This window comes from Amphiura filiformis, chromosome 8, assembly GCF_039555335.1.
Source record: "Amphiura filiformis chromosome 8, Afil_fr2py, whole genome shotgun sequence".
NCBI lineage: Eukaryota > Metazoa > Echinodermata > Ophiuroidea > Amphilepidida > Amphiuridae > Amphiura > Amphiura filiformis.
In genome coordinates this window covers 11480514-11503193 of record NC_092635.1, presented here as the reverse complement: position 1 = coordinate 11503193, position 22680 = coordinate 11480514, and the positions used below count along the sequence as shown (strand labels likewise).

The 22680-nt window shown below is 34.6% G+C and overlaps 1 protein-coding gene across 3 annotated transcripts in view; it reads right to left on the bottom strand.

Annotated features, from left to right (window-relative positions):
• Positions 1–22680, bottom strand: part of LOC140158613 (transmembrane and coiled-coil domains protein 2-like) — an 81548-nt gene that overhangs the window by 34238 nt on the left and 24630 nt on the right. Inside the window, exon 1 of one of the 3 annotated variants that reach the window (XM_072181774.1) lies at positions 22028–22261. The exons of 1 other annotated variant lie outside the window; for it this stretch is intronic. In XM_072181774.1, the coding sequence (XP_072037875.1) occupies positions 22028–22199 (172 nt within the window). In that variant the 5' untranslated portion in view covers positions 22200–22261. Of the gene's footprint in view, positions 1–22027; positions 22262–22680 lie in introns of those variants that run through there. One more of the 3 variants, XM_072181775.1, reaches the window with a different exon arrangement.

The window sequence follows — 22680 nt, the reverse complement described above, 5'->3', positions numbered from 1 at the left end:
TGCTCAATTTTTGGGTACGAAGTCAGGTAGTTTTGTTTGTCTTAAAGAATACCTCCAGCAGAGAGATACTTCTGGTTTTTTTAGTGTACAAACTTTACACCATTCCCTTCCAAAAGCCATGAAAATCATATCATATCAACGTTGCAAACAGTCAAATACACAAAATAGTCCAAAAACGCATATAAAATATTTTGTCAAAATTTGTCTGTGTGGAAGCCACGGAATCAATCAATATTGCTTTTGTAGTAGACAAGGACATAGAACCAATCGTATGCGTGGAGTTTATACAGGCGTGAATTCAACCGATCGGATTGACTCGTGGTAATGTGTGTAATATCAGTCCTGCTACAACAAAACATGAATAAAGTCGCAATGGCTTTATTAGACAAAAATCCATTGTGATACTGCCCGACTTTGTCATGTTTATGAGGGTGCAGATTCCATAATATTCTATATGGCGTAAAAAGCCGATCTAGTCGTAATTTTATACACTTTCACTTCCATTTTTGTCCTAATGAAAACCGTTGAACACTTCTGATTTTGTTATTAACTGACAGATCAATGTTTTATGAGCAATTTACCTATGGTTATTTTCTAGGGGAAGGTTGTAAATGGTCAGGTCCACGGTTTATTTGGGCACAGTTCATGAAACCTTCAAATTTAACATATTATCTTAACGCAATTATTTTCCAGAAATATTTTATGAATACCAGTTTTTTGCATGATTAGACAAGGAAAACCTACAAACATACTTTTGAGGCTTTTAATACAACTGATGACTACTCCATAACTATCAGAAAATGGTTTTAAGATGGCCTTTACTTCGACAAACTTCGGAAAAATCAGCGCGGTGACTGGGTTGAGAAATTGCGAGCATAGAAACTGTGACCTCGTAATGCATAGATCATGACCTGCCGTCTGACTGGACTCAGTCTGAGGGCAGTTAGGAAAATAATACTGAAAACACCTTGTGTTTAGAGGACTTGAGATGAGCTGAGTTCACTCTGACTGCATTTCATGTGGACACAACTATTCTAGACATACATCTTAAATTGTGTGACATAACACAAACCTCAGTCTCCAGCCTCTCACACCATAATGTCATTTGACTAGAGTCAAATTTGGCAAACATTACAAAACCAATTACTTCTGATGCTATTTCCAGCTACAACACCTGGGTCCATTTCAGGTCAATGATTGCGTAGATTTAGATGCTTTAATACTTATGCTGGAACATGGGTAAAAGCTTGTATTAACTTTTCAAATTAAAGAGTTTTAAGGGCGTACTACACCCATATACTGGTTTGATTGGTCTAAATAAATATTTTTTCATTTATAGCTAGGCGATATATACACGGATCATGTGAAATAAAAAAAAATGAAAAAAAAAGAAGAAAAAAAGTGCTTTTAAACAATTGTAGTAAGTCATTTTAGCCCTATATATATTTTGTTTACTGTATCCTAGTTACTCAGATGCGTGTTTCATAACAAACCATGATTTATTCTATCCAGCATGTTCAAGTAGGGTACATGAATAGAATACATTAAATCCTTTGTTATACTCTCTATAGAAAATCTAGTGGTGCATGCAAAATATATAAACACTTACACAATGGATGTATAGTCATTAGTCAATAATATTATAATGTGTTGTTAGGAGAAGAAAAGGCTATTAGGTCACCGTATGTCAGGTTATAGGTCAATTGATTCAGGTCAAATTTAAGCATCAATTTTGAATACACGTGGGAGTTTGTGATATCATAATGAGGAATAATTTTGATATTCTGTCTTTAACTGGATATATATCGAGAAGTGCAAGGTGGATATACTAATATACCTTGGGATGTAAATGGTGAGTACAATTTAGAATGCCTAGAGTTGAGACGGATTTCACAAATAAATATAAAATAGTTACCAAAATCACAAACGTTAAGCTTACGGAAAACTACCCAATATGGTGGTATAGGTGACAAGAAATACAATTTTTTCAACATTGCTGCAGTATGGTTGTGGTAACCTGTTACCTGTGGCTTAATTAAGTTTCAGTGAAATAATGTCGCAAGTTAAAAATACAAAATATAGCTCAACATTGAAAATAGAAGCATTTTAACCAGTTCCTTTTTGATAGTTGTGGAGCACCAAGTTCATGAAGTCATAAAAGAAATCAGGAACCACTTATTCCCATTTTACATATCAACTTTATTTCCCTAACGTGTTAGCAACACATATCCAAAATTTTAACGAAATCCGTTGATAGTAAGCTTTCCAAAATGAAGTGAATTTAAATCATCAGTGATGTACCACCTTTTGGCTTCTACTTTTAAAAGCATGTAAGCTACGTTGATACCGATGCCACCAATAAAGCGAGAAGATTTGCCCCTTCATTTTGCATACCACTCTGTCCAATTTTTTTTTTGTAATTTCTTCACAAAATGCAAAAAAAATGCAAAAAAAAAATCAATGGGTGTAGTACCCCCTTAAGTTTCAAATTGCTGCAAATGTTAGGTACCATATTCGTTCCATTTATCGCCCATGCCCCTATAAGCGCCCACAAAGCGACTTTACTACACAAGATCCTCCATTATTATGTGCCGGATCCAACACAATGATCATATATCATTATGTGCAGGATCAACAGCATATCAAACACGGAAAAGTCTACACATAAAATCAATATTTTGGGCTATTTTTACGTATGCAATTATGTGAACAATAAACCAACAAAAAATCTGCGCCACCAAAAATAACTTTGTTAAGCTTTATGGGCGATTAATGGAACAAATACGGAATGCATGTAGCGTAAACTTGGGGCAGTGCCAAATGAAGACAATTAACATGTGACACAATCTAATCCAATTAGCCCAAAGTTGGCAAAAATGAAATTAAGATTCAGGCATAACAACAAGAAAAAACAATAATTTTTTTTAATATATAGAAGACATAGTGTTCTCTCACATTTCCAAAATTAGGGTTGGTATTTGAATAACAAATAAATACCTTCATTGAAATTTCAAAATTTTTAGTTGGTCAGATATGGGCAAACAAATAATCTTATTTTCAGGCCATACAAGTGGTATTATTGAAGCATTCAAAGACCATTAAATAAAAATACACACTCCCCCTCTAATAAATGCCTCCTATCTTTTAACAAAGAAAAAGTGACTGAAATGCGGAAATTTCCATGCCACAGCATGTAAGCATCGTAAGTATTTGTACTAGCAGGCACCTGTATGGTCGCCACCATGTTGAATTTTAAACCAAAAATTGTATTTTGCGAATTCCGGAAGTCATATTTTTCCCCTTTCAGGAGAATGCAAACGCCTCCGGGCATTTATTACAAACATTACGGTAAATTTATACCAGTAGTAGCATTTTATATTATATCCAACAAACAATATATCAATCACACAAACTTTTGTTAGCGATTTTATAATAATGCTTTCAATTTTTATTATTAAGAAACAAAAATTGGTTGCATATCATCATCTACTAAAGGTATAATGTTGGTCACATATATATATAAACAAACAAAAATATACAAAGTAATCCACAATTCTTCATTGACCTTATTTTCAATGATTATGACGATACTTCAATATAAACCCCAGAGACTTAGAAGAGCTTTTATGGAGAGGGCCCTAAATGTGCTGTTGAAATTATGATTATTTAAAGCAACTTGGTTAACTTGATCCCTTATATTTATAACTATCTAAACTAAAAACTAAATCATCCACTAATTAATTTGCTGAAGTAACAAGCAGAAATGTCAGAATGCCAACACTTAGTAATTTTTATTTCAATATTTTTCTTTCCTACTCAGATTTGCTTTAATACTGTTTAATAAAAGAAGAGTCCAAATCATTAGCATAAGTGCTAGATTTCTGCCATCTGGGAGTCCCTGGTCTGACAATTGGGTCAACTTATTTTCCACATCAGCTAATCTTACATTATATTACATTACAGCCATTAAATATAAACTAGGGCAAATGTTGAATTTAGAGGTGAACATGGTGAAGGCATGTCAAATGCATGTGTTTTTTATGTGTACTCAGGATCTGTTGAAAATTGTATGTTTACAATATAGTTTAGAGACTCATTCAGTTAATGTGAGTTGAATCTAAATATTGATTGCTATAAATGTGACTTTAATGTCAAACAAACACACACCCAGCCAACATCCTAGTACCAGCAATCTAGGACCTTGTGTATTGCTATCAAAAATGACAACGTTTAATTGACAAGGACCAAGATTAGATACATAGAGAGACCTGTTGTTTTGAGCTGGCTATATAAGATGAAATATTGAAAATCTCTACAAAGAATATCAGAATACTCCTAATCTATTCACACTGCTGTGTAAGTATCACATTACCTCCAGCCTGACAACTGCTATAAAATCCTCAGACATATAACAATAGGAAGATGATATAACCATGATAAGTTTACTATAAATTTGTAAAACATAGTTGCTACACATTCTTCTTTGTAATCGCAATGAATATACCGTCCTGAGCATAACCCCACAAGACGTGAATGCTAAGAATACATAAACACAGTCAGTGATATTTTGTTAAAATACAAAACACCACTTAGGCTAGGATAAAAATAGCACGTAATGCCCTGGCAGTCTGCACTACGGTGGACACTTAAGTGAAATGCAAACAGTACAAACATTTGTCAAGCTGTATCTAAGAAAGGAATGAAGTTGCTGTATAATTATCCAGAAATTTTTGTGATGTTTTTTATTTTCATGATTTTGGTGGTTAATTTCTGAACTGAAAATCTTAAGCTGAAGTAAACAATGTTTTTACCCACTGCATTTTTAAATATGATTGTAAATTTATCCCAAATCAAGCAAACCAAGTTATCTTCAGAACTCTCAAACTTATACCCTGACTTATACTACTTACATATTCCAGACTAGAGTCTAGTCAACCCTCATGATGGGACCTAGCATTGGCTGGATAAATTAAAAAATCTGGATATTAAGTGCAAATGTAATAATTCTTTGAACATGTAAATGTCCTAAGTAAAGAAAATATTTTAGTACATAACAATGCTGTACAGTCTGTACACAACAAAGAGTTGTTCTTCCAGTGTTCTTCGGGACCATAAAAAGATGCTTTGTTTGAAAATCTTTTATACAGATAACCGAGATATATGTATAAAAGAGGTCAGAATAAGTCAGGTTGTTTGGCTGCAATGTTTAAGAGCCCCTCCCCCATAAACAAGTGAATATAAATGTGGGGAAAAATTCATTAGAATATACAATTATATAATGCATATTACAACTTTATAAAGAGTAAGACTACTGTTGTGTTTGAGTTTCTTACATATTTTCTGGATTCAGCAAAAAGGTCATTTTAACAAAATTATATGTATACGGTCAATACTGCTAGGCCATTACTATCATTTGTATAGGAATATGGAAGTGGCCTTAAAGATATTCTCTGACACAATTAGATTCAAATATCAGACACCAAAATACAAACTTGTGTATGCCTGCTTGTGTGGGATGGGTGTGAGGGTGTGTTAGTGTATGTTGTTCACATGTGGTCTGTATTATGCATATTTAACGACCGAATGTCTTCTAAAAATATTTCGAAATAGTTACACAGTCCATGTATATACATGTAGGTAGATTGTATATAGATCAGAAGTTGTGAGCAGCAGTTACATATTCTGTCAAATCTACTATATAGCTCTTTTGCTATCTTCAGAATATAGCACTTTTGCTATCTTCAGAAGATAGCACTTTTGCTATCTTCAGAAGATAGCACTTTTGCTATCTTCAGAAGATAGCACTTTTGCTATCTTCAGAAGATGGCACTTTTGCTATCTTCAGAATATAGCACTTTTGCTATCTTCAGAAGATAGCTCTTTTGCTATCTTCAGAAGATAGCAGTTTTGCTATCTTCAGAAGATAGCACTTTTGCTATCTTCAGAAGATAACACTTTTGCTATCTTCAGAAGATAGCCGTTTTGTTATCTTCAGAAGATAGCACTTTTGCCATCTTCAGAAGATAGCACTTTTGCTATCTTCAGAAGATAGCAACTTTGCTATCTTAAGCTTCCAGATATATAATGCACATCACACTCATCAAATTCAAGTTTAAAAGTAACAATTACTGTTGTAGCACAAATTTTTTTTTTTTTTGAAAAGACTCATCAGTTTAGTGGCATGTAATTTTTGTAAAATTGGAACATTTTTTTAAATTTATACAAATTAAGAAAAAAAAATGAATTTGCGAGTATGAAAATTGTGCAAATCCATGTCACTGGCAAAATTCCTTAAATGTTCATGCACATGAATATTTCATGCTTTACAGTAATGATTCAATCTCTTTCAACAATTGGATCAACGACAACATTTGCCATGCTTTTAAAAACCACCTGTTCTTAAATCCAATGTTTACCTTTCAAGAACTCCTCAACTACATCAACATTTGTAGGAATTACTAAATTTAGATGTAAGTGGGCGAAAAGCATTTAAATATCAACATGTCCCCAGTTGTTGTGACAATCAAGACTTTTCCAATCGTTCAGTCTCAGATATTACCGGGTACCCATATGTAACCATGCATATTTCTATCAAACCTTTATACAATACATATGGTCACATGATTTTAGACTATTGATCGCTCTCAACTTTTTCTGATTTTGTAATAAGCATTTCAGGCATGTCAAGATTGTTTTCCCCTAGGCTGAAATCTTATTGAATCTCTCCATATTTCTACTCAAATGCGTGATGCTGTAGAATGCTTTGTTGCTATACTTAAAGGTGTGAGGTAAAATGAGACATGGCTTAATGGTGACAGTGGATAAATATGACAAGATCAACGTACACAAGTCCTTTGTAATACAATATCAATTCTCACATTTTTACATTTGATATTTTTGCCCACTCAAGATTCAAGAGGGCAGAATAGACTGCACACTCAATCGAAATTGACTTCTACCTCCTGAGATATGAAAGTTTTCATGTTGCAGACAATATAATACAAGAAAAGTTCCACACAATTTAGTTAAATATGGCTCATCACATGCATCACACATGTGATGGGGACATGAGCCATTGAGTCTGTCTCTCTTAATTGTATTTATTTTTTACATATAATGATCAACAATTGCTTGAGAAATTGTGAAATATGCAGAGCATTATGTTTAGTTGAAAAATATTGCATTGCATTCTCAGGGTTTAAAAGACATAGGGCATCTTTTACTTAGATTGTAAAAACTGCTATACAGGCTGTTTTACAATGATTGTTACCCAGTGATGGTTTTCAGTGACTATGGACAAGACTCCACATCAAAATGTAACATAGAGCTACCTAATTTGTAAACAACATACTATATTAAATCACTTTCAGATAAATCCAATGTTGCATCTGGAAAAAGCAGGTTTTCGGTAAAAGTAAAGAATGGTAGGCAGTAATCATTTTTATACAGCTTGTACCACCTAAAACTTGAATAGCATTTTGCTTCAAACCTGTAGAATTTTCCTATGCAAAACCACCTAAAATATACCATTTTGAATTTGACATTTGAAAATTCCAACTCGAAAGACTTCAAATATTTTAGTATGTTACTATTTCTGTTTACAAAAGTAATTCAATAAAACACTACTTTCCAGGCTTTTAAAAGTCAGGCCGATATAATTACGCTCAAAATAGGATATTCTTTTGTACAAGTAGCTTCCAATCACAAAGATTCTAATTCAATCTAAATGTATAGACTAACAATATTGACACTACAACTACTCACCACTAGAGTCAATACTTTTAATTTCCCATGCTATTCCCAGACTCCTAGTTAAGGGCGTACTACACCCATATATTGGTTTGATTGGTCTAAAAAAATATTTTTTCATTTATAGCTAGGCGATATATGCACGGATCATGTGAAATTAAAAAAATTATGAAAAAACATCGTTTTTCACCTATTTGTCTTAAAAGTTGATTGGTTGATAAGGACGCTTATTCATCCCTTTTTAAGGGATTTTTTTATTTAGCGAGAGTACGTAGTCAATCTTCATAGGGATGGGCGATACCAGCTTTTGGTACCCATTGTCGAACTAGAGCAGTCAGGGGTTTGGGTGAATTTGTAGAAAAAATAAAACAAAATGAAAAAAAAATGGCGCGGAGCGCGCTTGCGCTGACGCAGGGGTTGTCTGAGGAGGTGTTCCCCCCTCAGAAATACAAAAAAAAAAACGTGTGCAAAATGAAGATCTAATTGAAGCGATTTGGTGGACAATTTTGGCACTATTATGCCAAGGCCTATATACTAGTGTAAAATTTTAGTTTGGCGGCCGAAAATTTGTGAGAGCCTTTCGTGGACCGTCCACACTTGGCAAGTTTCGAATTCCCTATTATCGTAGGCCTATAAATTGTTTTAAAGATAAATAGGAGAAAGAAGAAGCGAAAATGGCCACTTGTATATCGATTACGAGGGGAGGGTAAAATGAAGACTAAATTGAAGTGATTTGGTGGACCATTTTGGTACTAGTGTGTAAAATTTTAGTTTGAAAAAGCCGCAAATTTGTAAAATGATGGTCCATGAAACCTTCCTTGGACAAGTTTTCCCTGTAAGCCTATACCGCATAAATTGGGCTTAAATTTGCAAATGTTGGAAGAAGAGCGAAAATGATCATATGTTTATCCACTACATGAGTTGGGGAGTCTGAGGGGATGTTCCCCCTGAGAAGTTTGAAAAATTTACAAAATGAAGGTCGAATTGAAGCCATTCGAGGTGCATTGTTTTTACACTACTATTTGAATCAATTGCTTTAAACAGAAAAAGGGCCCGAAATCAATTTGCAAAACTTGAGATTGGCAATTACTAAAGCATGCATAAATCGATGAAGTCGTTATGGAGTCCGTCTTAATTTTTTGACTTTGGTGGCAAAATGTGAGGGCCCTGCATATCGGCGGACCATGCAGTAATTTTCACGTGCTTTTAGGACGAGGACCGCCTTCAAGCAATGCCTAGTCGCAGGCCTCTATAGGACCTACTTCCAATCGTCCCGACTGTGCGGTTATTTACACATGGGCCTACTCAATTACGTGCAATTTAGTTTCTCTCCTCCTTTCCTCCATTTCTCTTCTCTTTTCTCCTTTCTTCCCCTTCTCTTCTCTTTATTTATTTATTTGGGGGGGGGGGCGTCAGCCCCCTGAATCCGCGCCTTTATTGAGTCCATGTGTAGGCCTATGTTGGGGATTGGAGGGGGGTACTGAGGCCTACCACATTTAATAACGAACTTACTTACTCTTTGTGGGATTTCGAATCGCATAACACAGGTAATAATAAAACCAGTAGCAAACTTCACTTTACCAACAAGATACAACAACTTTACAACTTTCTTTTTAATTAATGAAACAAAGCTTATTTTTGACTCGGAGTTTAAATTTAAGATGCTAGCCGAAGTCAATAACTTTGCACATTCTTCGGGTTCCTTTGTTTCCACTCATGTTAAAAGAAGACATAAAACCTGATGATCAGCTGACTCTTTCTGTTGACAATTTAAGTTTAAAACATTATTAACACAATTTTTGTGTTGAAATTAATTGTAAACATTAAACAAAACCAATAAATTGGCTATAGTTTCAAATCTTTCATAACATATAACCGTGGTGTTTGTAAACTATTTTGTAAAAGATTTGCAATTAGGCCTACTTTGATTGGATTCGAACATTGCAACTTTACAATGCTCAAGAACACGAAAACTTCGGGTGTGTGAAACATTGTTAAAAATTGTATGAAATGAGGATTCCTAGCGTAAACTAGTTTCTATACACTTTTAAATGTCAATAATAGGAGGTCTGTAGGCTAAAGGGGGCCCCGAAAAATTTGTGTGATGAATTTTTTTGCTTCAGCCCCCCCCCCAGCAAGTGTTTGTGAACGGTCGACGGTCCCTATAGGCCTACCACACACAATTTATTCGCTACCTGAAGTCGCTAATAGAGAATGAAAGATTTTTTATTTAATATTTGTTTTCAATTTTGAATAATTATTTTTGTTTTCAATAGGCCTCGTTCCATAAAAATAAAAAGTATTGTATCGAAATTGACCGATACCAAAATGGTATCGAATCGCCCACCGCTAGAAAAACCAAATCATGGCGACTGTACAAAAATGTATGCGGAAGTCTTTCGTCAAGCGAATACAGTGAGTTTCATGGATTTATACTGGATTTATAATGGATTTTCTTAAAGTGGAATGATTTCAGCATGCGGTACAGGTAAGTGACTGAAACTGTTAATACACGTGAACTAGTAGGGTGTCCCATTTAGCTGTTATCATTGTGAACATACCGATTCACATTACAAATGCATTATAAATCATGTTTTGTAAGCTTCCCGTATTTCCTCAGAAAACTGAGCAAAAATTCACCTAATACTGAAAACCAAGGCATTTACTGTTCTTTAATTTCAACCTTATCAAACCTGAAACAAATATGCTGCCTTGCGAACACAAATTTTGCATATCATTGTCAACTAAAAGGGGAAATAAGTTTAATTTCATTGATAACATGAAATTGATGCATATTAATGTTTTCAAAGCTGTGCATAATTAATTAATTTCCCCAAAAATAATTTGTATACTTTTAGCGTCTGTCACAAATGCTTAACAAGTGTGAGTGATTGGATTAACGGTATCAATTCTGAAATTCTAAAGAAACTCGATTTTGTGAATCGAGGTCTATGTACCTCTTCCGAGCTTCTACCTTTAAAAGCATGTAAGCTACATTGATACCGATGCCACCAATAGAAGCGAGAAGATTTGCCCCTTCATTTTGCATACCACTTTGACCAATTTTTTTTTCTCATTTCTCCACAAAATGCAGAAAACCCGCAAAAAAATCCAATGGGTGTAGTACCCCCTTAAAGACATAGTAATCATTTTGAACTATAGCCCATGCATTTGCATACAAAACAGTTTCAGACCTTAACATTTCCTGAACATGATTCAATTAAATATGTTTGGTATAAACCTAAAGTTTGTTTGGCTTATAATTGGCACAAAAAAAAAAAAAGATACCATTTTGGATGCAAATACATGTAATGCATGACTAGCCCGTGCTAATGTGAATTAACACAAAGTTTGGACTTTATTGGCTTAAGTAGTATCAAAAACAAATAATTTTTGCCATTTACAAGCCAAATAAATTAAATTACATGCATTTTATAGAGTTTCTACATACATTGTACATGTGGCTATGTTTTTTATTGAATGAAAAGTTGCCTTATTTTTTGGGGGTGCATATTTTGAAAAAAGTGGACATTTTTGTAGGGGTGGATTTTGTGAAAGTGACCTTCTTCCCAAAATTTTGACCTTTTTTGACAAAAAAAGGCATAAAAAACCTGCTTTTTTTGCTTGCTACACTCGCATATTTGAACATTTGGGGACTTTTTTTATACTACAAAATCAAGCCATTCCAAAACCCAACAAAAACACTGTCATTAACATGCATGTACATAGCATATACTGTAGAAAAGGAAACAATTGTGTCAAAATAATTAACAATGCAACAGGTACTATGCAAACCAAAACAAATTTTCAACTATAATTACTGACTAATTCAACTAATTAAATCAACTGTTTCAGCCAAGCAAAATGTTTTGCCCATAAATTGGAAAATTACATGCAAAAATATTACTGCTGCTGCTATAAATGCAAACTCAATATGGAAATGTCAAGTGTGCGTAATTGTTATAAAAAGTGATTTACACAATTATAATTATATTTTAATTATAAGCAACTTTGTTATTTTCTTTAAAAATAAACCATAAATGTTATATTTGGCAATTGCATTTTGAAACTTGCTGGTGACAGTCAGCCATCAGCCACACTGCAGGGTTAATAGACTAGAATACTCAGCTGCTGCACACTGGCAAAATGAATTACCTGACTTACCTTTAATCAGAGTTTAATAAAACCCTCATCTATGGAGGAAAGAAGAGATAGAGACAAGCAAAAGAAATTCATTATATTCTGAGCTAGATCCATAATATTATCAAATGATACCTATGTTTGCACTTTATGTGTACAAGCTGAGGCTGTAGCATGTGCTACTTGCTCATCTTCAGTCCAATAACAAAAACAACAAGTGACGCTTGTTATTAAAGCCATGCCGCTGTGTGTGTACAGTCAATAAAATCCATAAATGGACACATCCTTCTGATGTATACTTGTCAAAGCAAAATATTGTATTTACCTCCCTAGCCTAGCAATTTGCCTATGACAATTGTGATGATGAGATCCACAGCAGAAAGTACCCAAAAGGAGAATTAAAATGCTGTATTTTTGGATGTATTTCTACCACAGTTAGCAAGTCATAACCAGTACCAAGGGAAAACTAAGTCCCCTATTTTCGCAATTGAAACCATGTTAATACATGTACATCCGACAGGCTACAGATACCATTGGATTTTTTAAAGGAGATTAAAAACCTTGGCTGTGGGTGTGGCATGTGCACAGTCTTGAGGGTGTTAGGATTACTGGTATTATCAAGGCCATGTTATGGGCTTGATAATCCTATGTTGTGCGATTGTTCATACTTCTGACATTTAACAGAACAGTAGTACAAAATGTCAATGAATATTGAATATAGATAATAAACGAGGCACCACAGCCTAATACTTCCTCTCTTTGACATTTACCCAAAGTATTTCTCCGATGTCCTTAAGTGGTCATCAATAACACATATTGTAAATCCAACGTCATGGAGAAGTTTAAAAAAAGTCAATTGGCTAATGTGCTGTTCTATTTAAAAACTACCACCATTTCTTGTCCATGTATACTGGATGAGACATTGCATGAATATTTCACAAATTTAAAGCGATATGGGTCAAATGCCAACGATATTAAAGCATATAGATAGTAGAGAGAACACTGTCTATGATTTTATCTGCAATGTTTGAATTTTGCATGTAACTTTTGAAGGGCACAATAGCAGGGCCGTAGCAAGGTTGAAAAATGTGGGGCAGCTATCACAATGTGGGGCAGCCAAAACACAAATATATGCCCAAATTTAAATTAAGATAATAAAGAAAAGCGTAACAAATTTCTCAAAAAGTGACTGCCCGCTTAATACTGGCCCTGCACAATAGTATACGGGATAGCTTACCTCCAGATTATTTGTCTTGTGCTTTATAAACTTATAATTTACAATGTGTGGGATTCTTGATGTTTACAGACCTGAAATTAACTTTTTAACGTTTCAAACTAATTTAGTTCACTAAAGAATGATTGATATATTGGCTTGCAGTGGTCACCGCTAGCATTTCTGGTGCGACTGAGCAGTGAAGCAAAAGCATCTTCAGAGTGGCAAAGCGGAAAGCAGCAGGAAAGTATGAAACCAGCATAAGTTTATCACCAGGATTTAAAATAATAAAAATATAGTATCAAGCATTACGGGTTTCTTCTGATATTTCACAATTTTGCTAATTTTCATCACCAAATTTGATTGGTGCAGTGCCTAATTAAATGACTAAGTGAGCCTTGTATAACAATAGCGAGTGAGTGACTAGCATTCTGAGGAATGTTTACTTTTTATGAGTTCGAGTTCTAAAATGCAACTCTAACTCTAAATGCAACTCTAACTCTAAATGCAACTCTAACTCTAAATGCAACTCAAAAATTCTAAATCGAACTCTCTGAGTGTTTGGTTAATGCACACTTTCAATGCCAGCTAATTCAATAATGGTGGGCAGAACGTTTTGCTGGAGCATGGTCCTATGTGCCCAGAGTGACCACTTTTACCAACAGAATAAAATTCTGTGAGCTGGTCTCCACTTTATTGAGAGCAGCTAGGTCTCTTATTTTATCCCTTGAAAAAAGAAAGGTTTTTCATTTCGAAACGTCGGGTTTTTAACTTTGTTTATATGTTTTGTGTTATTCCCCATTGGATGTTGTGTCATATCTACCCTGTTATTAATTTCACAGAATTTTAGCTGGCTATATCCATCCAAGCATATTGCAGGTGATAGCAAGCTCTATCAACATTAATCCATCACTGATAGATATAGGATGTGTTGTGTCAAGTCTGTGCAAACAAATCTATTAAATATGACTGATATTAATGACAAGTCTCATAGCACACATAGTTCTACTTCATGGGTTGGTTACTTATTTATTAAAGATGTATCATATGAAAGTAATGAAACTCATTCAACAAATAAACTTAGACTAGAGGAACAAACATATATTGGAAAGATTGCTTTGACTTTAATAGCATCATTGTTGTCATCATTATCATCAAAAGCACTACCATTATCATCATCAACATTATCATTGTTATCGTCATCATTATCATTGCCAACATTTATCACTGTTGTCATCATCATGGTCATTGCTATTGTCATCACCACCATGCATCTTCATGTATACATACACAATTTGTGCATGACCATAATGAATACACAGAGAAACTTTTGAAGCCTACAGAACTGCATTTACCTTTTTGATTTTCTAGCTCTTTTCACTTGATAGTAATACACTTTTTTTTTTTTTTGACCCAATATAATGATAATGATATACATTTTATTATGAACACTGAAAACTTTCAGCTTTCACAATTATTATATCTTTACCTCCATTATGTCACAAAATTTATGTCATGTGTTGACTAAACCATCTTTGATTTCATATCATGTCGTATGTCACATATACGGCTTAAACATGAAGTGCATGAAGTAACCGGCTTGGCTTTATGATGCAAACACCACAGCCTTAAGCCCCGGGTAACATGACTTGATTATTACATGAAAGAAATATTGAACACTGACTGCATAAAAACATGAATTGTATATAGGCCTATATAGAAATACAAAAATATAGGCCCCCTACAAAATTATGAATCATCAATACCAGTAATTGTAACAGCTGATGAGATGAAATTATTTTGATCATAATACGCCTACTTCATCGAAATAACAATTATGAGTCACTCCAATAAAATGTATGGTATCAGCGACTAGCTGCCATTAGCATATAGCACAACTTGGGTAAAATTATTATCACTATCTGTTTCTATATTTAGCTGAGATGATATCAATATCACTACTATACTACATGTATGCCTGCAAATATATCGGCAGACATGCAAACATCATCTATCCATCATCCAAACATAGACTTAATTTGATTATGTATGTGAGAGGTAACAAAATCTTCATTTGAATGATTAAAGTAGTTTCATTGTTTCTAGGATTCAAATATTAACCCCACAGATTATAATGTCCACATTCATTTTAGCTATATTTTATGGTTCATGCAAATCATGAGAAAAATGCATATACTGGCATATATATAATAACATCTAAATCAAACATAATACAAAATCACTCAGATGATGCTAAGTAAATAATACATCAATTGCAATGGTCTATACTGGTATAAAAACAATACCATTTCTCAAATTATTAAACACAGAGTCTAACAATGAATCAATGATTTAGATCAAACCCGATTGTTACATGTGTACAATCAAATCACACATAATTAATATCAACATGCTCCCATTAACCTACCTGGAAGCAGTATATTGATATAATTCATCAATTACGCATTATAAATATCATCCTGTTGCACTGTCAACTCCATCTGTCAATTACGACAGATACACAGTATATATCTTGCAATCCTCAATTAATATGTACACCATATTTACCTACATGTATTATGAATGCTTGGGTAGTATTTTTATGAAGCCATCTCTCAGCGGTACCGCATGACATATAATCAACTGGTCTATTGCAGTATCAACATAATAATAATCCATATGAGGCATATAAACATCCCATTTAACCTGCCTACATCTGATGCCATATCACGTGGATGCATTCTACACATGTGATGGCTGGCAGACAGCGCTTAAAATGTTTGGCAGTCCTTGAACAATATAGCAGAATTGTCCCTATTTCAGGCTATCCGAGCGTCTAAGCAACTAGAGCAAACCATTATGATTTTATAATACACATACACTTGTCAGCTGCTATACAGGGTGTATCAGAATAAAGTATTCAGTTGTGCAAAGTCAATTTAAAGCCCTATTATAACATTTGCTGAGGAGGACACCCTCAATATTCTTTAAAATTCTGTTTTTTTACACAAATGTAAGACGTACTTCAGTATTTAACCAATCCTGTAAAAATTAAGACTTTTACATGCTGTAGTTTTGTCAAAATCAGAGATTTTGAATAAACCGTCTGGTGCAATATGGCCGGTTTATCATTACGATGGAAATATTAGTCGTACATGGCCTGCAGGATGGTCATACACACATCAAAGGACCGGACCATAGCACAACCGACAGAGTGACATGCATTGGCATCATCAGCGCTGGTAGTAAATTCCGATTAGGAAGAGCTTAATTAATGAGGCGTGCACCAAGACAATGTATCAGACAAAACATGTCGCTCTTAATCCAAGCCTTCATGAGATGACAAAAGTCCAGTGATCACTAAAATTCTAGTGACTAGGGCACAAACCATCTGGTCCCCGAAGTCCTATGACTGACCCTTCCTACTGACCATGATGGCTTAAATCCACTTATTGCAAAAGTCCAATGACCGCTGTGTAGACCAGGATTCACTGGCCTGATGAGTACCTCAAAGAGTGTAGGTCATGGTTTTTGTGGACTCATCTGTACTCAGAAGCTGAGCTAATTATGAGTCCCATGCATTAACCAGAGGAAGCAGACATTGCAAATACAGTGTATAGGCCTATTGTCTTTGACAGTGTGGGTGTATGACGCAAGGCCAAATTTAATAAATAATGATGATGATGAAATCAGTCTATTTCTTTAAGTCAAGAGTTGAACTTTATGAAATTTGTTTCACAACATTTTCCGCACTACTGCTGATGATATGATTTCATGCATATGACAGATTTGATTGAGTTAAGACTTCCAAGTTTATTATTGATTGCTTACATGTACATGCAGAATTACATGGACACAGACAGACATGTGTAGGGGTATGCAATGCTTGCAGTGCGAAACACTTGTGAAAATCACTGCAGGACCACTGATACTCTGCCCTGCCGGCCAGCAAAGCCAGCAAATTTTTGTCACCAATGTCAGCACGACAAATTAAATGCAGACTTCAACATCATCAATGGCATAATACCTGTTAATGTTGTGATTTGGAAGTCTAATGTCAAACAAAGTGTCACAAATGAGGACTTCAATCAGTAACCTCAAAGTTTTCAACATGAGTTTGGACCCGTGAAAATTGATGAGGGCCTGCAGATGGCTTGTTTGAGCACTGGGTGTGTTTACTGTGCAAAACAAGGACACTTCGACGCACCAGCGATGAAGGACTATCCTCGCCTTTTTTTTTTATAGCTGCATGTATTGGAATGATTGGATTGCTGATAGCATAAAATTGCATTTGATGCTTTATACCCTTAGATGGTCCACACTTTGCTGCAGTTTGGCCAGGTGTGTCCCTGGGTGTGCCCACTGTCAGATACATCCTCACTGTATGTACATGTAGGCACAGATGATGTAGGCTTACCCAACATCCACATTTGATTATAGTAGGGACATGGTGTAGGTTGATGTGTACATGTGCAGGCACATGTGTGCCAGTGAGCATCTGTATCATATTTAGGATACAGACCTAATTGATTATACTAGAATCAAAAACTTACCGTCCTCTGTGAAGGATTCTGAAAACATCTTGGCTTCAAAGACACTAAGTCCAGATGAAACAAATTAATTGATATAATTCAAAATGGCCAATATTTAGTAAATGCAGACATCATTTGACAAACCTGTACTCTTTGAAATCAATATAATGAAGGCTAGTCTTCACAACGATAACAGCAAAGTTAATTATTTATTTAGGATAAAACCAAACATCTATTTTTGTTGAACTAATTACAAATGATAAGAGTGTGGTTTAACAATTTTGAGTTCCAAGGTTCAAATCTGTCAAAAATTCACCATGGCTTGATACAGACCAATTTATCAAATGTTATTGATTTTGGTCAATGGTCTGATCATAAAACAAATAATACAAGTGTATACATAACTTATGAGTTAATGCACTTTTAGATAGTAATTCAAGGTGATGCTAATTTTGGATAATTCTTAATATTGTAACGTCGATACCTCGCGGTTAGGCCACAAGTAGGGGTACACTAGGATGTATATAATAATACTCTGCAACAATAAGAAGGCGGAAACTGTGCATTTACTATTGCTATATCTTGGTTATTTATTAGGGGAGATTTCACATAGACTGGTGGACTATGGGGAACTCTTATATGTACTGGCTCGAAGGAGGCGGGTGTATACCATTTGTCGGCCCTGTATCCTTCCCGGGAGAACCTCCGTAATATTAGCCTAGTAGGTCTTCGGTACTGGTTCTCCTATTCGAGGGACTGGATACTGTGTAGACTGTGGTATTCGACCGCCTCCGGAGCTGGCTTGACTGTCCTGCAGTTGAGATGCAACCGTGATTGCATGCTTGTTGGCAATTTCTGTCCCTTTATATACACTTTTATGGACCTATTGCGCAAGCGCAGAATGACGTACTTATTATCCCAAACTACTAGATCCATTGATCTTGTGATTGGTCTATTGACCCAAGTACTTCTCCGGTAGTTTGTAATAATAAGCAGGTCATGTTTCTGCTAGTTACCATAGGAACCAAAGTTAACTAATACTGACCCTTAGATGCATTGCACTATTATGACCGTGCATCATAATATTGTGCTTAACCATGTTAAGTATACTACCGGTGAGCGTTACAATATATTCCAGATCTTCACAATAGCACAGAAAAAAGTTATGCTATGACCTTACTTATTGTCAAAATTATGAGGAATTCAAATACCTCACCACTTACACACACTTGCAAATTCAATGGTTCTTTAAGGGCTGGGGTATGAACGTTTGGACAGTATTTATTTTGGGACATTAGAGCACATCAGACATATCGAATTGCATTCTGAATACGAAGAAAGTCATTCTGATATCAAATAATTTTGATTTTTGAAATTCGCAATTTAATACACATTTTATGGCAAATCATTAAAATTGATATTTTTGATATTTAACAGTACTTGAAGTAAACTTTATAAATCTGATGATTTATATTTAAAAAGTGTATGTAGGTGGGATGAAAAGCCGACGATCAATTGAAAATTTTGACCTTTCGTATTGAAGATATCGATTTTTTTCCCAAAACACAAAAAAAATTAGGTCTTTTTGGGAAAAAATCCATATCTTCAATATGAAAGGTCAAAATTTTCAATTGACCGTCGGCTTTTCCTCCTGCTACATACACTTTAAGAATATATCATTAGATTTGTATAATTTGCCGAGGACTGTTATATATCAAACATTTGAAAAATATCAAATTTTTATAATTTGTCATAAAATTTGTATTATATTGTGATTTTCAAAAAATGAATATTATTTGATATCAGAAAGACATGCTTCGTATTCAGAATGCAATTCGATAGGTCTGAGGTGCTCTCATGTCCCACAAAAAATACTGTCGAAACGCAATAAACGCTCATTTTAGATCCCTTAACATGTTCTTAAAAATGTATTTTAAAAACTTACAAAGACTTACAACATCATCTTTTACCTCAACTGGCTCATACCTGCAGAACAGTGCACAGAGCCAAGGAATTACTTTCTAAGAATTTCATTGATATCTATATATAAACTGCTCCTTTAGTATAATAATGACTAAATCATGCCATACTTTCCTGCAGAGCAAAGTTGTTTTTTGCCATTTCGACGTAATTTCCCCAGTCAGCAAATCATGCAGGACACTTCACAAATGATACAGGGTGCTTCAAAGGTTACATAGGGATATATTATAGTAATTTAACATTTGCTATTATGCAGAAATTACAACATGAGGTTGTACAATTGGGAATGTTATGATCAAATCAAAGTTCTATTGCACTTTTATACATCCAGCCTGTATCAAAAGTTATCAAATCAGAGAGGCTTACATAAAAATGGCAATTTTTGGTGTGACCCAAGTAAGATTTGGTGAAAAGAAATACATGTACAGTACATTTACACAAAAAACCGTTTAATTGAATACAGGTCAAACTATATAACAGTAACAAATTGGATAAGCCTACTTTTACACACACTTCCAAGCTCTTGCAATGGGTCAACAGTTTCTCAAAAAACAAAAACAAAATGACAGAATTTTAGTTTATAGAATTAAGAGAGCTAATGAACTTGCAATCAAAGTCATACCGGGAAGAACTGATCAGAATTCAGTAATTTTCTATTCAAAACCTGTGATGTGTGAGATCCACAAAAATTTTGAGTTACAGCTGCAGTAAGCTGCTACATACAGATCTGAAGCGTTTGAAATTCACATTATGTATACTGCATTTAGACAAAACCACAAATTTCACAAACTTCTGCATTGTAATTATTTTCTATATTAAAACTGTACATATATAAACTATAAGTAAAGCCTTTAACCAGAAGCCAAACACAGAATATTTCAAACTCCCATTTCCTCCTTTTAACTTCCATTCATTTGTTCATTAAATTGCATTTAATTGTGTCTTAGCCATTTCAGTAGCAAGGATTTTAACACAGAAAAAAAAACACTTTTTTTCTGAAAATCCAAAATTTTGGTCAGTATTCTTTTGTTTGTCTTACATTAAAACATTTTCTGGAATTGTTTTATATTCATGACATTTTTGCTACATGATTATCACTAATATTGCCTATGGTAGTATCAACCAGGATGTAATTTGTCTGTATAAAGTTATTTGATCAGGTTCTGGAAATGCACAAAAGTGCTAACTGTTTACATGTATAAAACTCACTTTAACACATTTAAAATGGCTTGGCAGTGTTCCAAATACTTTCACCTTACCAAATTCTAGCCTCTAGAAGTCGTAGAAGATCAACATGATGAAAATAGCAACCACAATGTAAGCACACTAAGCTACACAACATGCTACATGTAGTATCAGAATGATCCAAATTCTCTCCCACAACAAAATCTACAAGTGATACAACAATCATGATATGGTAGTTTCCCCTGCAGGGGTACTTGAATTTCGTTTGGACAGGGACTCAGGATTGGGGATTTTTTTTTACAAAAAAAAAAAACCCACTGATTTGACAGTGTTTGACAATTTTGTTTTCAAATCAGGACCCATGTTTAGAGATTCTTTTTCTCAAATCAGGGCTCATGTTTAAGGTTTTCTTGCAAAAAGTGACCCTCTATAGAGTGACACATCCCATCCCCATATAAGTTATATATATGAGTATACTTCCCCCCCCCCAACTTAAAGCCATATTATAACATTTGCTGAGGAAGACGCCCTCACTGAATTTTTAAAATTCCTTTTTTTACACGATTAAATTGTACTTTATTAAACCAATATACCCTGCAAAAATCAAGACTCTAGGTGCTGTAGTTTGGTCAAAATCCGAGATTTTGAATAACACGCCAGAACCGGCTTTATTATTACGATGGAATTATTAGTTGAATGCATACACGATGTTCATAACACACAGAAATGCATTACACGGCGTAATGCGAGCGGTGATATACACAACAAAGGGTCGTACCACAACATGACCGAAGGAGTGGTAGTAAATTCCCATTTTCTTTGCTTTGCCGTAGTTGTTCGGCTCAAAAATAAAAGGGGATATATCTGAGAGTAAAAGCTAACATTTTATGGCAAAGAAATGCTAATCTATTTTGTTTGAAAATGTTACAATATGGCTTTAATTAAAGCTTCATTAATTAATCATGCACTTGAAAATCACCAAAATCCATGACAAACTCTTGGTTATTTATAGTCAAAATGTTTACTTTGTTGTAGACGTGACTAATGCAAATGCTATATACAACTTTACATTCTCTATCCAAAACTGAACAAAATAATCAACCAAGTGAAATTTCCACTTTATAAAAGGCATATGCAAGCAGGTTGGCAAAACTCCAGGAAATAAAACTTGCATAGAAATCTACTACCAGTACCAGTACCACATTTTTAACCATATAGGTCTACATACCATCCTCAATAACACAGAAACTAGCCGATCTTCGATCCCTTTGATACTCATCTTCCTTCTCACATTTACTTGTGTCTTTATACGATTTCAAATGTTCAAGAATCCTTATGACTCCCATGCTCTTACTCCTATTCCGAGCCGGTGGTGTGGCCCAAATTGGAACTTGAAGCATTTTGGTAGCTTTGAAATGTTTCACTTCTCTGCTAGCTTTTGTTGTACACAGAGTTGTTGCTATTTTATGTAACACAGGTATTGAACACTGGTTGTCACAGCTTGTGTGGCTCTGGTGACTTGTTATGGTTCAGTTGATATTAATGAATAAATAGCGGAGTTTTGAAAAGGAACTGATTGAGCTATTTTGGCATTATGAATTATGGTTTGTTTTGTCTAGGAAAAGTTTAACCAGGGTGGTAAGGCACTTTCCTGGTAGCCTGGTAAAGTTAAACTCAAAGGTCCGATTTCTTGAAGCTTGGCTAGTGGTCAGACTTCCTAAGCCAGCAGGCTAGCCCTACCAATAGGAATCCATTTTATTGATTGATATTTCTAGGTGATGTGTGATATGAAATTGTAAGCACTGTATAGGACTAATTGGTCTTAAGCCTGATGGCTAAGGAAACCTGACCATGCTTTGTGAAACCGGCCCAAAGAGTACA